General features: G+C 32.4%; 1 protein-coding gene across 1 annotated transcript; it reads right to left on the bottom strand.

The window, feature by feature from the left end:
- Window positions 1-2,146: 2,146 nt before the first annotated feature.
- LOC130901280 (glucose dehydrogenase [FAD, quinone]-like) lies at window positions 2,147-17,260 on the bottom strand. The gene is made up of 7 exons (XM_057812502.1): window positions 16,970-17,260; window positions 13,455-13,635; window positions 10,280-10,553; window positions 7,206-7,473; window positions 5,522-5,690; window positions 4,108-4,507; window positions 2,147-2,666 (listed from the first exon to the last, which is right to left on the bottom strand). The coding sequence occupies exons 1-7, from the start codon at window positions 17,258-17,260 to the stop codon at window positions 2,147-2,149; spliced, it is 2,103 nt and encodes a 700-aa protein (XP_057668485.1).
- Between the last annotated feature and the right edge of the window lie 930 nt (window positions 17,261-18,190).

Here is an 18,190-nt window from a genome sequence, read left to right on the forward strand (position 1 = left end):
CTTCTTTCCACTTCAAAAGGGGCGTTTATATAATTGGCGGTTATTGCTGGATCCAAATCAGTGAATTCAGTGAATTTTCATGTTTAAATATTAAAAATTATGAATGGAGAAACTTCTTTCCACTTCAAAAGGGGAGTTTTTTTAATTGGAGGTAATTTCTGGAACCATGTCCATGTATTCAGCGAATTTTCATGTTTAAATATGGAAAATTATAAATGGAGAAAGTTCTTTCCACTTCAAAAAGGGCGTTTTTCTAATTGGAGGTTATTCCTGGATCCAAATCAGTGAGTTCAGTGAATTTTCATGTTTAAATATAAAAAATTATGAATGGAGAAACTTCTTTCCACTTCAAAAGGGGCGTTTATATAATTGGCGGTTATTGCTGGATCCAAATTAGTGAATTCAGTGAATTTTCATGTTTAAATATTAAAAATTATAAATGGAGAAACTTCTTTCCATTTCAAAAGGAGCGTTTTCATAATTGGAGGTTATTGTTGGATCCAAATCAGTGTATTCAGTGAATTTTCATGTTTAAATATTAAAAATTATAAATGGAGAAACTTCTTTCCACTTCAAAAGGGGCGTTTATATAATTGGCGGTTATTGCTAGATCCAAATCAGTGAATTCAGTGAATTTTCATGTTTAAATATTAAAAATTATAAATGGAGAAACTTCTTTCCATTTCAAAAGGAGCGTTTTCATAATTGGAGGTTATTGTTGGATCCAAATCAGTGTATTCAGTGAATTTTCATGATCAAATATAAAAAATTATGAATGGAGAAACTTCTTTCCACTTCAAAAGGGGCGTTTATATAATTGGAGGTTATTGCTGGATTCAAATCAGTGTATTCAGTACTATACTATCCTCAATGTATTCTCAATGGTTCGCTTAAGATAAAGACTTTTATGCGTGATTCATTATTGTGTATACTAACTATTGAACTGGATTATAACTGCCACTCTTCGCACAAGTTCAAAAGGCTTGGTGCGCTTGAGTCTGCGGAGTGTGTGTTGTTTATCGAGAAGTTCCAGCATGTAGTTATTTATGTGGTTATCTTCAGCCAATTTCTTCTTTGACTATTTTTATATGGAGTCACAGTGTATATCTTCATTGTTCTACCACATATATTCCTTAGTATTCGGTTTTGTACTTTTTGCAGATTACTGTCACTTATACTGCCCCATAGTTGTAAACCATAACCAGTTTGAGTTTTTTTATACTAGAACCTTATTTTTGATAGTTGTGAGCTTCTGAAAGATTGCTTATCTTCTTATAAGCAAAGTTGGTATTGACAGATTTCTCCTCATTGATTTTAATATGCCATTTGTTGATTAAGACATTTTGTTAATTGAATTTTCGAAATGTCACAAGTATATAACAGTTACTGTATTGGTGTCCCAGCCTTGAAGAACCTCTGCTTTAATCAGTCGATGCTCTGAAAATTTGTTTTCTTGTTCAAACTCTGATTGTACGATCTTTCAGGTTGATTTTTAGTGACTTTATCAAATGATTTTGCAATATATAAAAAGACAGCTGAGTATATTTTATTTTCCTCAAGAGATGTCTCTATTATATTTGCTCTATGATGTATTTCATCTATTGTAGAGTGCATGTTGCGGAAGCCAAACTGATAGGATAGAATAATCGCACTTTGATCAAGTATGGTTTATATTCTTTATTAGTATTACTCTCAGTAATACTGCACTTCACGTACCTTTTCTGGGATTATTCTATCATTTCTTTCGGCAAAATCTTTTTTTTTGCCTATGAGGAACAATTGAAAGGAATTTTCTAATATTCCTACAACGCTCACCAGTAGGCAATCGCTTTTCTTAATTTCTCATATTGTATGATGAGAAATTTTTGAATTTTGATATCTTGAACCATTGAATATGTGATCTCCACATCGTTGTTTGGTGATTAGCGGGATATTTGGATGTAGGTATAAATGGGAATCAAATAAAGTTAAATAGATGATTGGAACAATGTATTCTGAAAATTTATTGATAATTCTGACTATACAAACTAAACCTAATTTTTATACAATTATAAATAATTATCTATTTTATAATATCAATTAATTATTTAACTATCTATAATACTTTCCATAGATTAACCAAATGCATATTCAAAACTCACACTTTTCAAAGGAGTTTATTACCTCCATTATTTTTGTTATTCTCAGAAAAGAAATGAAAGTCATGTCCATCATTAAAAAAGTTATGATGATGGTGTCCCCAGTTTGGATAATGGGATCTTGGAGTATTACTTTTACCAAATCTGTTGAAATGCGGATGATGATTACCGTCGATTTTGTCAGCTCCACCAAAAGGAGGTTTGTTGCCTATTGCTGAATTACTTCCACCAAATCGGTTTTGGAAATCTAAATCATTCATAAAGTATTTAGGTAACCACCGTTCCTTAATAAAATCAACGCCTCTTTCGGCCATCATCACTATAGTGGCATGAGTATTTCCTGATACAAGTATCGGCATGGCTGAAGCATCCATCACTCTGATACCATCTATACCATGAACCATTAGTTTGCTGTCGATAACTGCCATTGGATCAGTGGACGGTCCCATTTTACATGAACACGCTTGATGATTCTCAGCTCCTGTATAATATTTCACCGCACATTCCCAAAAATCATCTGAGTCGTAGCTGTAAAAAGATTTCCGGAATCAACATGGACAATAGTTATAAGATAATATCGAAATAGATAATTGTAGAAGTACTCAACTGAAAATGCATTTTTCGATAAATATATAATCAAAATATTCTGATGAAAGATTATCGAATTGAATGAAGTTATATTCAGAAATCTCCTTCCTCACTTAATCTCTGCAACGATTGTACAGAAACCAGTGATAAATGAAAACTATATATTGAAGGTTGTAGTAGTGAAATTCTATGGCAAGGTTCACTTCAAAAATTTCGATAAAACCTATTCAATAGTATTAATATTGCTAGTTAGTTTTCAAAACTTGCTATATTTTCTGTCTCTATCTTCTAAATTTCACGTTTCGTGTTGATAGAAGGGAAAGACCTCTAATCAGTGGGAATTCGATAGAACCATATCTTTAAAATCACTGGTACAATTTGAATTCACAGTATCTAATATCGGTACTGACCTCTGTTGTTAGTGACTGAAGTACTTTTGCTTACCAAAGATATGATTGTCCTATTTATTAAGCTGAATAAGATATTTATATGAAATAATCTCATAAGTTACGGGGTGAATGTTATAGATACAAGGTTTGTTATACTTTAGCGTTTTGTTTCTAGCGATAATCGTTAGTTAATCGTCTCGAATTACACGTTTTGAGAGGATAGTGCTTCTTCCACTATTACAGTGAATTCTACAGTTTCTAATTAGAAATATCGTTATAGATAGATTAGATGACAGGGTTGAGTCAAATGGCTAGTTCTGAATTTCACACCTCCCAATTTTTTTTATTTATTCGAATCCCGAAATAATGACGTTTCAAAACATTCTATTGTCACGGAATGTTGAGGTATTCCTGAGGTTTACTGCCCTGGAGTAAATGGGATACTTCGAGTTTTATATTTGATGATAAAATCCAAATTTTAATTAGTTTGGATAAACGCAAATACATCTATAAATCAAAATGATCTTGTTTTTGACGAATACGGTATCTATCATCACTAATTGAGAACTCTAAACCTCAATATTTATCTTACAAATTCCACTACCTTATCTACGATCGTTCAAATAATAATAGATAAAGTGTACTGTCAAATACCTCCTTGAAAGGAATCTAATAATCTATGGCACGTTCATATATAATGATGATTATTTTATAATCGGAGCTTCAGAAAAAAATGATAAGAGTCATGTGATATTTTTTTTTCAGCAGTTTTAGCTGACTCTTAAAATAACCAATAATGTATAGTATTAAGTATAAAAGATGTTTCTGAATTTCGTATCAATTTCTACAATATTCTAGAGTTCTAGAGTTGAATTAGGAAGATATTTATTAATTCAATTTGAAGAGATAATAATTTAGTACTTATCACCTCAACTCCCTGTGCTTTCAATTAATTCTAGTGATACCTATCAGAATTTTTATTAGAGTTATACCTGAATTTTGAGGCACAGGGTCCATAATCGTCTTTAATCTCTTCTGGTCCATACTTCTCTTTCATAATTGTGCTATTCATCAATCGCTGAATGACTCTGATACCATCAACCAAAACGCGAACATCTTCGGGTTCTGAAAGATAGTTGGCTACCATAATTGGTGGTTCTAAAGGATTTTTAGATCTAAGTGTTACGTAACCTTCGCTTTTCGGATGAAGAGTAACTGGAGACATAGTTAGAGTTTTAGAAGCTTCTGGTTTATCTGGTTGCTCTAGAGCTTTAGCCTCCCCCGTTTTAGCGCAATGAGCTAAATAACCAGCGAAAAATATCTGGAGATCTGGGTTAGTACCACTTGGATCTGCGTATTTTGAATTGATTCTTGCCGTCACTTGGGACATTCCTAAAAATATATTTCATTTAAATTTTCTATTGTTGCGGGCAGTGAAAACAAAAAAGACTGGTAGTAGTAGTAGGATAATCATGTGTTATCTTCCATCAAGGAACTAATTGGTAAGAATACAAAATTTTACGTAGTTTTTGAACACGCTTTTGGCGTATGATTAGATCCTGATTGAGACTTACACAGAGGGAAGGAAGACTTTTAGAATGGAATTAGCAAATATAGAGCAGATTGTTCGCTTGCAGAGAAACTATGTCATCAAAATCTTGCGGTGGTAGCACCAGGTCTGTGGAATCCAAGCATAAATTGCACATATCTCTATTGAAAAGCTTTCTAGCTATCCAAAGCGCCGGAAGCTTTTAACCAAATACTGTCTCCTCACGTAACATGGTAAAAGTTCAAATGTCTCCTTGGAGCCCATCTCCATATGATATACAAAATAACTTGTTGTTTTAATCCAATTTGGATTAGAAGAAAGGAAACAATGTCCTTTGTGACCTGTGGTGTATCCTGTGAAACCTTGAAAACATATTTTCTTAAAAGTAGGAACTAATTCTATGTCCAAGGCTTCGTTATCAGCCGTTTTTTCTTTGCGATTTTGGACCAAATATTAAATATGACTGGTTTACAAAGTTACAATTTTTGATAAACCATAGATCAACCTATGTTTGCCAGATTGAATAGATATGTCATTCGTTTAGAATTTGAAGATATGTAAGTAGGACATATTTTCAAAGAATGTTCAGTTCTTCATAAACATCCAGCGAAATTATTGAAGAACATTTGTAAACTTAACCAACTCAACTAGATTATCATTGATAAGAGGTAATTTCAGAAAAGAAAAGCTCAACTAGTGATTTCGATCAATTAGTATATTTGTATATATACTTTCGTAAGATCTGGCTAGTTGCTGTCTATTTTGAAGCATTTTGAAGCATTTTGAAGCATTTTGAAGCATTCATATTATCGTTGATACTCTATATGAACATATATATTTATTATGAATCATCTTACCAGTTGACGACATGGGTCCTTTTCTATTGATAATATAATTTAAGGCAGTCGCCCAATCCAAATCCACGAAAGCTTTTTGTTTTTTTAATAAATAGGTAATATAAAATGCAACGTGGTTTTTGAGATTTCTTCCTACTCCAGGTAGTTCATGTATTTGTTTTATACCAACCTGAAAAACACTAGATATATCATAACTGATAATGAAGGAATCATCTTTTGAAGCTTTGATAGCTGATATAATTGTGCAACAATATTGTTGCACTTTTTTCTATGCATGTACAAAATAAAAATAGAATCAATCACCTTAGCTTTGAATTGTGCATATCTGAATAGAGAAAGTTATTTTAGGACGGTACTGCTGATTGTATAATTAGTATCATATGAATCGAAAGAAAACAGTTTACTTTCAGTCTCTGAAGACGATAACTTGATTATCAAAACGCGCGTCACACATTGTTGAATTGATAGTATGAACATTGTGTTCAATATATTCTACAAAGTTTGCAATTGCTCTTCTCTTATGATCAGTTATTGCAGATATGAGTATCTTCTGGAAATTATGAGATTTTTATATTACCATCTTATATCATGAAGAAAGAGCTCTTCCCCTGTATCCATTTCGTTCTGATGACAATAGAAAAATTAATAATTTTACGTTTAAATCATAACTACTCGCCAGCGATAAGTGTATGATTTTTTTTTACGGCCAGATGTAAACATCGCCATGTCCTAGCACGAACTAAACTTTAGAATGCTCCAGCACAAACATAATTCAATTTGAGTATCTATACTATTAGTAGAGATATTCTAAGTTACTAATATCTGTAATTTTTACCTATATTTTCATTCACACGAATCTTAGTGCCCTGTTACATCACGCTGGCAAACCAAGACATTAACTATGACACTGGCAACGTGTTTAATGTCGTGGCTTGCGACTGATACGTAGATGCGTCATAACGTGTTCAGTTCTCAGTTGTAAAGATGCCATCAAACAATGAGTACATGTTGTTGCTAGCTAGTAATGAAAAGAAGAAGAGTGCAGTCCTAAAGATCACGTTTTCTTTTCCACAGCATAATAAAATCTTTTGTGTTTAGTTTAGATCAACCACCTTCGATAGTTGTTTCAATCTTTCTTCCTTCTTTACAGTTTGGAACTTATTCACTGTCTGTTATTATCTTCAGGCGTTTTTCCATCTTTTCCACTACCTCATTTTCTGAAGAGTATTTTTTCCAGGTGTATTGAAGAAGTTGAAATCTCCAATTTTCCTCCCAAGAGTTCCATTGTACCCCAAACTAATTCCATTGGATCTAATTCGGGGTGAATTGGAGTGACAGGACCAAATATTATAAGTTATTCGTGTTATTTGAGTCTTATATTTTTTCAAATAGCAGATTTGAAAAATAATTATGACATGAAATAATTTATAGTTCATCATTTTAATTATCAGATGCACATTTTGATCTATAACAAAGTAAGTTCCTGAAATAAATCTTTCTGCACTGTCTATATGAACAATAATCATAAGAGGATGTTCAAATCACTATCAATACTTTCAGATGATTTTCCATTCGTCTCTATTTGGAACTAATCAGATTCTTTCTTTGGCGAATCGATTAATCATTGATCATACTCGAAGTTTAGAGAAAGAATGGTAATCTTAAAACAGAGAATAGCACTCACCCGATCAAGATCTACTTTAGGTCCAATTCCAGAGAGGAGGAGAATCTGCGGCGAATTCAGAGCTCCTGCTGCAAGTACCACTTCATTTTTCACTTTCACGGTATAAGTTCTATTTTCGTAAATGAATTCTACGCTGTGTACTATCTTTTGTTTACCATCGACTCTAAGATTTATTTTCGTAGCAGTTGAGTTCACCATTACATGAAGATTTCGATTATACCTTTGAGGCCTTAAATAAGCCCGAGCGCTGCTTAGACGAGCACCGTTTCTGAAATTTTGAATATCTTAATATATAAAAATTCAATGTCCGTGTCTATATTCGGAATGAACTAAAAAACGAATCAACTGATGTTCATAAAAGTTGGCATATATATGTAATTCAGTAAAATGATCAATAACGTTGATTGTTGTTATTAATCGTATTTTCTGGGTGGCTTAAGGGAATTTCTTTACAGAGAACTGTGAGATTTTGTCCTTTGCACCTAATAGATGACGCCAAACTTTAATGTGATATATTTTCTTAGACTACACGCTATACGTCATTTTTAAATCACTCAGCCACAGCAACGCGTGGCCGGATCTGCTAGTACTGATTTATATTCGTACTATTTCAGACAACGATTCAACTTTTATGGACGAGATTTGAACTAATGTTCACAGATTTACGAAAAACTCTGATAACTTTCTAATGATGCATAGTCTCTTGGTCTTTAAATTCTTCTCTAATTGCTATAGTTCTTGAGAGAATTTTCTGGATAATACATCAACGACAATTGTAATTGTCTACCTACCTGAAAAACTTGTTTCAGTCTCTCATAATCCGTCTGAAGAGAAAATAATCCATTGATTCATTGTTTTTTAACACTTTTTATTGGATACGAAAATAAAAAATGAGTCTTCAGTATATATTAATCCTAGACACAAAAGGCAGTTCCCCTCGCTAAATAAATTACCACGAAGTACTACGGAGCCGTGTATATACCCCAAAAGGTTGTTTGCAGGTCAAAATATTAATGCATATCTTCATTGCAATCATCTAAATCGACTGAACCAATCTTCAAACGAAATTTCCTCAAATTTTTTCATAAGAAAAGGCGTTATACGTAGCACGATAATGCAAAACCGACCTCGTCTATTATACGCGCTCAAAATAGGGCAATATTTAAACAGAACTTTGATTGTTTTACTCAAAAAAAAGGAAAATGTGGAATAATGACAAATTATGAATAAATATGGTGTACTTTGATTAAGTTGAGATTAGTTATTTTGGGTTAGTTAGAGCCACAAATTTGGTATACACCCATTTTCCCTGTAAGTGTATAATAGGGATGACCAATTTTATTCTCTCGAAATTTCTTTAGGAATATTTTTGTGCTACAATATTGATTTTTTTTGTTCTTTGATAACTAATAACTGTTAATTCAGAATTTTATATAAACTAATTTTATATATTAACAAGTTCAGGTCAACAGTTTGAATTCAAAACATATGAATAACGGTATAACTTTGAACATGTTTACAATCAATAAAAACGCTTCGTGAATAGCGGTACTTATTAATTTATTAGTCTCTTCAGCTACTAAAATGCTTGATAAGATGCGAAAATTTACGAGCACAATCTACTCATTTTTTTACGAGTTACTTATTTATTTTTATAAAGAGAATTAATCTTCCATAATAAATTTTCCACGACACTAAAATCCCAGCAAAATATTCACTATAATAATAAAAATCTTTAATAATACAGCCCTTATTTGCGTCCTCAATATAAAGCTGCTTCTCAACTATACGGATTGTTTTTTTAAGAGGATGAAAATCGTATAAAAAATTCTTACGATCCTAATTTTGTTAGTATGGATATAAAAAGTTTGTTATATCATTTTTATATCCTATTTTTAAATGAGGTCTCACCTAAAGATTCCTAGTTATAAATGGTTGTCGAAAATCACTTATCTTTTTACATCCACATAAACATTGTGTGTCTAATTTATATATTGATATGGGGGTTAATTGAAAAATTCGCATTCAACACGAGAGTTAATCTTTTGGTTAGCTTTTTTTTGTAAAAAGTAAGCTTAAGAAGATAAATCCTATTACAATCGAGTGGTGTCTGCCGTGGATATCAATCATGAACTGCTGTAGGTTGTAGTCTACGGGAAAACGTGCCTTGGTAGCTGGGTTCCAATCAATTTACACTCTGGGCGAATGCAGGTGAGATCGGTGTTCATTTGCCTGTTGAGTAGGTCCTGCAGATACTGCTCTATGCGGGATTATGCTGGACAGCTCGGAAGACCATCTGTAATATCGGTAAACGAGCTGTCCAAGTTTCTGGTCAACTCTGGACCTTGTAGAGGATTAAAGCTGTTGCAGAGTACTCAGTTTTTTGGTTATAAATAGTGATACAATTTCTTTCAACTGCCTTAGCTAATTCAGCCTCGTGATTATGCCAGGACATATTGTTTTCAACCTCAACACCTACCCTTCTTTGTAAAAAGAGAAGTCTGAATATTTGATGCATTAAACTCAATCAGATTGTTCTCATTCCACTCCAGAATATTTTCAAAATCGGTATTGTCGGCGAGTCCACAGTTATATCTAAATTATATCAGAATATGAAGACTCTTTGACTGCAGATGCAGATATTTTTGCCTGATAGACCCTCGAAACATCTGGAGATCCGAATGGGAAGCTAGTTTAATTCCGGAATGGTCTAGAAGGTGCCATCGTTCTATTGTTTTTCTACTACTCTGGAAGCATTGGTATGTCTACAAACAACCAAAGCTGATCAGTCAGATTAAACATATTCTGTGCAGATGGGTCGCGAATGCTACGAAATCAATATTACTCAATTCTAAGTTTTATAAAAAATCGTGATTTGAGCATATTTTTTGGTTCTAAATATGTCATTTCTAGCTTATGAGCAATAATTCATCTATTTATTCAATATCGATGATTATTGATGTAATAATTCTCATTATTTTTCATAAATTGAATAGAAAGTTTTCAAATGTTATTTCTTGATACGTTCTTGGAGATATTATTGAACCTTTCTACTTAAATTTAATAATCCTTACCTCGTATTACTTTGAGCAATCGTGAATCCAGAATAATCTTTGCCGTTGATATCTTTAGTGACCTTTTGCCCTATTTGCTTGGCTGCTTTCAAAACATCGTAGGCCAATTCCGGTTGATCGTTGAATCTCGATGTCGTCAACGGTCCTCCAATTCCGTGATATTCCGCATCCACGAGATTTCCGATTTCTTTGTTGTCTTCGAATCTCTTGAATACCGGAAGGACGTCCTTGTAACTCCAACCTTCGTTACCGGCTGCGGCCCAGGAATCGTAATCTGAGAAGGATAAAATCATTAGACCCACACGGTATTTACAACACATTAATCAATGGTTCATACGCCATTAACCAAGACTCGTTATCTTACGTTTAACTATCCAATTATGTTGAATGGGAAACGAACATTTAAATTGAAGAAGCCGATTCACTCTGCTGTGGATTTTACCATATTTCTCATTTATAGAGATAAATATCGTTAAATCTAGAAATATTCTCGAGCTAGTATGAAATGGATTTTAAAATTCATGGATTCTATTAAATATTCTCGTATTTTTATCATGAAAATGCTTTCCACTGCCTCAATGCAAACATTATTTAGTGGAAAAATCTATGCCTAAGGTTGCAAAATGATTTACAACGTCAAGACGTTGCTCAGTGATTCAAGGTCAAATAAAAGATTGTATTCGAAAGAAATGCGCTTCTCGTTTCCTCTTTGCATCGAGACGATGATATCGATGTTGAGAATTGTGACATGAGAAAACCTGAAATCACTACATTATATAACCAAATAAAAGGTAGTATATAGTCAGAAAAACCAAGCATTGGTTAGGGTTTGTAATCTATGGAATTCGACTGCAATTGTTTTCTTTAGAGACAATAACTTCAATGGAAAATTGGCTAAATGTCGACGACTAATCCAGAAAAACTTGTCACTAGAATTACTACAGAACAATCTAAAAAGAAGAGCGCTGGAGAAAAGCATCTCAAAAGCAGTACGTGCTTCAGCTATACGGCTTATTGGTGTAGCTGCTCAATATATTCCTGATCCTTTTCCATTTTTGTGGGGCCAGGTACTTCTGGGAGCATCTGTGTAGAATGACTAATTGATATTCATAATTCAATGACAGAAAAAATTCTGGAAAATATCACCGTTTGCCAACTATGGACTTTTTGAAATAAGGTGATTCAATCTGCATATACAAGAATGACTGAAATAAATTCTTGCTAAACAAGATGAGATAATAAAATTTGATCGTTATTCTATGAAATTCGATCGATATTAACATTTGCCAGTTGATCTGATTGTTTTGGTACGTATCGGATTATTAAATCTCAAAAAATGGCCTGGTCTGATTATTACATAATTGTCGGACATTTATTGGTCATAAATTCCTTTCATTTCACATCAATCTGAGACAACCCCTGACCTTTCAGCTCCTGTTTTCTGGAACATTCATTCAAAAATAATTGTTTCTGGTTTCGATATATCTTTATTTTAGTTTTAGCAGAATATTTTCAACTCACATTTTATATATTCACTTTCTACTTTGAACTATACCAAAACTCGACTATATTTATTATAAATATAAATATAAATATATTTATTATAAATGTATCGGGTTTATTTAGACCAAAAGTTCTGTTCGGGATATCGATTATCGAAGAAAACTTTTTCATCATCACCAAAATTTATATCGAAAGCAACGTCGAAGAAAACTTGATTCTTAGGAATTCACCAAGGTTTTTAACACTTACTTTGAATGACAGTCTATTGAGTCATTTGAGTAAAAAATCTCGAAAAAAGCCTTCACTATTTTATTAAAAAAAAATTCTGTAATAATTCTCCACGTGTCATATAACAATCGTATATTTAGGAACCCAATGTACAAGGAAAAAATAATAAAAACAAACATATTTAACCACATCAATCGTTTTTTTTTTCTTTCCAATTTGACGTGCCTCAATAGTGCTCGTCATTAGCACAGAAATAAAAAAAATATGAGAATTACGTAAAGGACTATTATGAAATAGAACACAAATTATATTCATTTATATAGGTTGGTTGCTTTGAGAAACTCCAATACTTTCTAGAGAGCAAAAAAACGATGAAGCTGTGGTAATCCAAAAGCGTATCACTATTTTTAATAGAATTGGAATATTGTTACGAATTCGTCTATGACATGGGCCGCGGAGCCGGTTCTGTTCAGTTAAGATGATAGAGTATAAATTTCAGAGAATGCAACGGTTTTTTTTCATGCTTTTTACAAAGATTTATTCATCTTGTTTTCTCGAACCAATTCCTTTTTATTTATATGTTTATTTTGAGGAGGGGGACAAACCATGATTGCACAACCCAACGACGAGAAAGGGTTTCTCCCGAAAATCACAAGAATCCTGGGAAAGCCCTTAATCAAGAAAAGGATCAATGTTTTTATCTATCGCATATGTAAGATCCCCGATGGAAAACCGAAATTAGTCCTTAAAAATCGACTAGCGCCGTTCGAAGGAAACCATGACCTAGAGGAAGGATTGAACTATTTGCGAAAAGAGTCTGATCCTATCTTGAAGAATTCATGGGTGCGTACGAACGTAAAGACAAACTGTATGTAGTCACTATAAACAACAACGAGATTTGTTCATTCTAACGAAAAATTATTAGCTTGGTTGCAATATCTTTACCAGTTTCTGGTAATACGCTGAGAATCAAACACAATTCGCGGTACCTGGTAATCAAAAATGAATACCATGATTGATCCAGCTACCGCCAGGTATGGGAAATGCCTCCATGTATTGGAAGCCAACGAGAAGAAACTGGCTATGATTAAGATAGGATTGTTGAATTGGAAAATCGTCAGAAACATGGTAGAAGTGATATTGAAGGATGCACCAAATATACTAATGCTAGGATTGAATCCTAAAGACCTTCGTTACTCTGTATATACACGAAATTAGTTTTTGCTTCGATATAATGATTTTAAATGAAAGTACTATAATTTTTCGTCCAGTTTTGCTTAAGAAACTAATGGCTTCAAACTTGTTATTGATTGCTAAATTTGCAATCATTAAAAATTGATAATTCAATCACGATTTCTGATATAAACGTTCAAAGTCATTATACCTTCAACAATTTATTATTGTTTTAATATGGTAATAATGCAGATATGAATATTGAAATTACCATTCGGCGTTCCTCTAGTATACATCATTCCGTTTATGACACTGCATCCTCCCAAGACTTTACCTCTAGGCCACGAACATCTTTTTTCGGGATATCCTTGACAACCCCACTGTTCCGGTTCAGTTTTATAATCCCAATCGACAAGTTTGTTACCATGATAATTCACTACCATGGATGGAACCTATGTCAAGAACAAAAGAATGCTTTAGGTAATTAAATTAACGAAGTATTTTTATTGCTTTCAGAATAATTATATGTCGGATACATTTATGGTTTTAAGTATGGTTGAAAAACTTGTTTTGCATATCGTAGCCTTGTTTTTTTTTCTCATCTCGTTTCGAAATAGTTTAATATTTGGGTGTAAATATCCTGATAATATAATAATGCTGTTAACATTGAAGTTACAAGAATTGTGTTTGTATAATATTATAATATATAACAGTTGAATAATTAGTGGAATCATTTGATTTATTTTATTTTCATGACTAGTGTTTATTTTCAGAAACTATATTAAGCAACAAATACTAATAATTGGATATGGTTTTATTGATTTCCAATATATTCTTCATTGGAATCAAAATATTTTAGTATGCGTTTGAACCAACTATCAAACCTATTTGTCCATTCCGATTGAGGTACTTCCAAAACATGTCATTTGAACTTCTTCAAGTGTTGAACTCCAACAAAATACCAAATGCGTGGCGAATGACCCATCAATTCGATGTTTAGACTGTTCAAGAAGGTTTTTTTAACTGACAAAAGCTCGATTAGTTTTCATGATTCTTCTGGGAAACAAATGCCGGTGCATCATTCAAAATTGACCGTTCTAATTTGCTCTAATGAAACACTAGCCATATATCGAGTTATTACGGAAACCAGTCAACCATTTATTTCGTGCGCTAACAACTTCTGGAAGATTTGGCTCACCATGAAAGACCCATACAGTCAATTATTTTCCTGTCACAATCTTAGAAGCTATTGAATTTTTTCAGCCTAACTTTGCACCAATCTACACGAGCTTTTTTAAGCGATTGGATCCGATGAACCAGCTTGGTTTAAGATGGTGTTTTATCACCAAAAGTCGAACCGATATGATCATCAAATTTTTGTTGATTTATCCAACGTCGAAAATGGTATAAAATCATATTGTCCACGATTTTAATACCATATCTTAAAACTCTTACATGAAATGAGATGATAGCCAGCTCTAAAAAAATAACTTGTCTTTTTCAAAGAGAGATGAAGAGAAAATTGTCTCTACATTTATCACAATTCTATGATACCTCACGAACCCCTTGATTTCCTTTTGTTAATCGGAAAGGACTCGGTAATACTCTCTGAGCAGTCTGAACCACCATCTCCGACTCGTTGACTTTTTATACTTTAATTCCTTCTTATTCTATTATACCTTTTTTATACTCTATTCTGTAGTGATTTCTCCATTTTCTTCTTGATTTCCATCGTGTGAGCTTCGCTATTTCTTTGTGAATTTCTCAGCACTCTATAACATAAGTTTTGTTTATTTTCACTATCCAATTCCAATCGTTCTCCAATTTCTCTCCAGGTATTTTGTTTCGATGTTTTCACCAGATCATTCACTTTTTCCTCAAATATTCTTCATTGGTTTCATAGTTTTTCTGCGTTCTGTCGCCTAGTAAATCAACCATTTTTCTTTTTTCAATTCCATCTGCTTCTTTATTTCATCTGTTTACCATGGAGTTTGTTTTTTAATCTATTTTATTAACAATCTATTCAATTTCTGTCAGTATTTTTGGTGAATTTTGTTGGCATATTTTCATTTTAGATCTTATCCTGTCAAATTCCAAACTAATACCTGTTATGTCTTTTCCTCAAATTATAGTATACATTTGATCCCATTATTTGAATCATTTTCATATAATTAGATTATAATTCAGTATATAATTAGTCTTCCATTAATATGGAGACAGTATTATTTTTATACATTTGGCATAATTCAATTTTAATTATCATTAATCATGCACAATGAGGGATTATGTACTAATTATAACTTGAAAGTTTGTAGTATCTCAGGTTCATAGGAAATGATTGAATAAATTTAGAAAATATATTCCTAATGTAGGAAGTTTCCAGATTTTGATTGGAAGCAATCTTAAGAAGGCGTTGAAGTTATGATTTATTAATTGACGTAGGATTAACGATTTGGTGAATAATTGGTTCTGTGGAAGAATGTGTGACATGTTAGTAGATTCAAAGATGGATTTTTTTGTATGGGAAACTTTTGTCATTAACTTTACTTCATATTTTCCACATTTTATATATTTGACAGCTATCAATAGTAAACGTTTGTGAACATGGAAAAAATTGGTCATCGTTATGTGATACAATACTTTTATTTGCACTCGATGGAATGAAATAAAGCTGTTTTAATAACTATGGATGGAACGTGGGTTTTTCACTTGACATCCGGAGCAAACAAACAATCAAAATAATGGACTAATTGGCACCGATGGAGGCAAAAACCGTTCCATCTGCAGGCGAGGCCACGGCATTGGTTTTTTGGAATTAGCGTGGGCTAATTTCCATTTACTATCTTGAAATATGAAAAATTAACTATTTGCAGCGTTCAAGCAAACAAATAAAGCAAAAATCGCCGCATTTGTTGAGGTAATTTAGAAGAAAGTTGCAATACATCCGTTATTGCAATGATCAAAATTTTGAATTGCTACCACATGCACTCTATTCACCAGATTCAGCCCTCTGGGATAATTTTCTGTTCCCAGACTTGTCAAAATGACTCGGTGGTCAAATATTTTCCAGCAATCAAGAGGTAAAGCCTTCAGTAAATTGTTATTTTGAGGAGATTGACAATTCTTATTATAAAATGAGGATCTGAAGAAAAGGTGTATGGAACTACAAGGAGATCACGCTAAAAAATAAATATATTTTTTTCAAAATTTTTGTTTTTTCACTGTTGGGCCAGGTACTTCTGGAACCATACCCATATATTGCTTCTGATTGTCCGATTTTTTCTCGTATTTAGAAATTACAAAATGTAAATACATGATTTCATAGATTTTTAGTTGGGCTTCATTCAAGTCGTTTTTGAATTAAGAATCTGTGGATTATTACTCAACTTTATATACTCAATTTTCATAGATTCTTAAAAAAAAAGTTTTGGCATCTTTTGGTTCATTAATGACGTACAAAAAATTGTATTATTTTTCATAATTTGTTCTTTTACAATTTATTACAAAATAAATGCAATAATTCGTAGATATGTATTGATATGAGTTGGGGTATAAACAAGTTGATTTTTAACTTGAAATTCGTGGTTCTTTGATCAATTTTTTGTTACCTAACTAATCATGTCATCAAAAATTGAATATTTTGATTGTGTCCGAAAGGTTTAAGAAATTTCGGCTAGTTTTTATTCACACTAAAAATCAGGATTGTATTAGCTACTATAAAACGACAAATTTTGAGATTCTATCAAATGATCCATATTCTGAATTGTATATTATATTTGAATTTACCTGTGTTCCCGGTGGTTCATCATTTCCAGCTTCAATTAGAAGAACTTTCCATCCTGGCACTTGGGCTAACTTACCGGCAGCAGTAGCACCTCCGCTACCTCCACCAATAACAACAAAATCATATTCATTGTCCGGTTTTAGTTTGGGAATCACTCTCTCACATACTTCCGATATTTCACACGTATTTCTTATAAATGTATCTAAGAGCGTCATAAATAGATAAACGGACCCCGCTCCGCATGTTTGGTCAAGAGATGGTCCCAAATAAGCGGAAGAACAACCACAGTCCATTATGTACCGGTGGTACTTTTAAACTGATAGATAGTACCAGTGGGTTTCAGAATTTAAATGTCTTCGTTTTCATAGTACAGTAAAATTCAGACGATTATCAAGAATTTATTTATTTGTAATAAATTCTCGTTGGGTTTTTTGATTCTATGAATAATTGTGGATGATACTTACAGGTAGTTTATTGACAGTACTTTATTTATTATTAACTCTCAAACTTTTTCTCAGAAATGATTAGCTGCAGAAAAAAAATAGATTGATTACTAGATTGAAAAAAAAACAACTTTTTTACCATGATACATTTACTAGCAGTGAAACAAAATCATTTTGTTATTTTGGAATTGTTTATTAATTAATAATAAAACTTCAAAAATTTTATACTCTTTCTCCTTAAATTACTCAAATTTAATGAAATTATAGAAATATAGAGTTATCGTAAATAAAAGTAGTATCTATCTAAAATATAAAATGAATGATAACTTTAATCATAAAACTTTCTTTTTTATAATAATTAAGACTTCAAAACTCGAAAAAATAGGTAGACTCTAGCTTAGATCAAACGAAAATTAGGGTACATCTTATTTTTCAAATATTTATAAAGAAATAGGGAAATAATAATATACCCTCTTGCCCCCTTTTCAGGTTTTATTTCATATTGTTCATAAGATGCATCGTTTTCGACCAATTTGAATGTTCCTTCGGTATCATCAATAGTCTCCAAGAAAACTATTTTCACTTTATCTTCGTCTACTTCACATGATGCTTTTTCAAGCTGAATAAATACGTTTTTCCAATTTTCACTCGAACGTAGATCCCTTCTTTGATTTTTCTTGGATCTCAAAAAGATTTGTTTCCGTTGGATAGCACATAATTTGACAAAAAAGCTCTCGTCGATTAGTGCAAAGAAAAAACTCATTCATGGATATATTAATG

This window comes from Diorhabda carinulata, chromosome X (assembly GCF_026250575.1).
Source record: "Diorhabda carinulata isolate Delta chromosome X, icDioCari1.1, whole genome shotgun sequence".
Taxonomy (NCBI): domain Eukaryota; kingdom Metazoa; phylum Arthropoda; class Insecta; order Coleoptera; family Chrysomelidae; genus Diorhabda; species Diorhabda carinulata.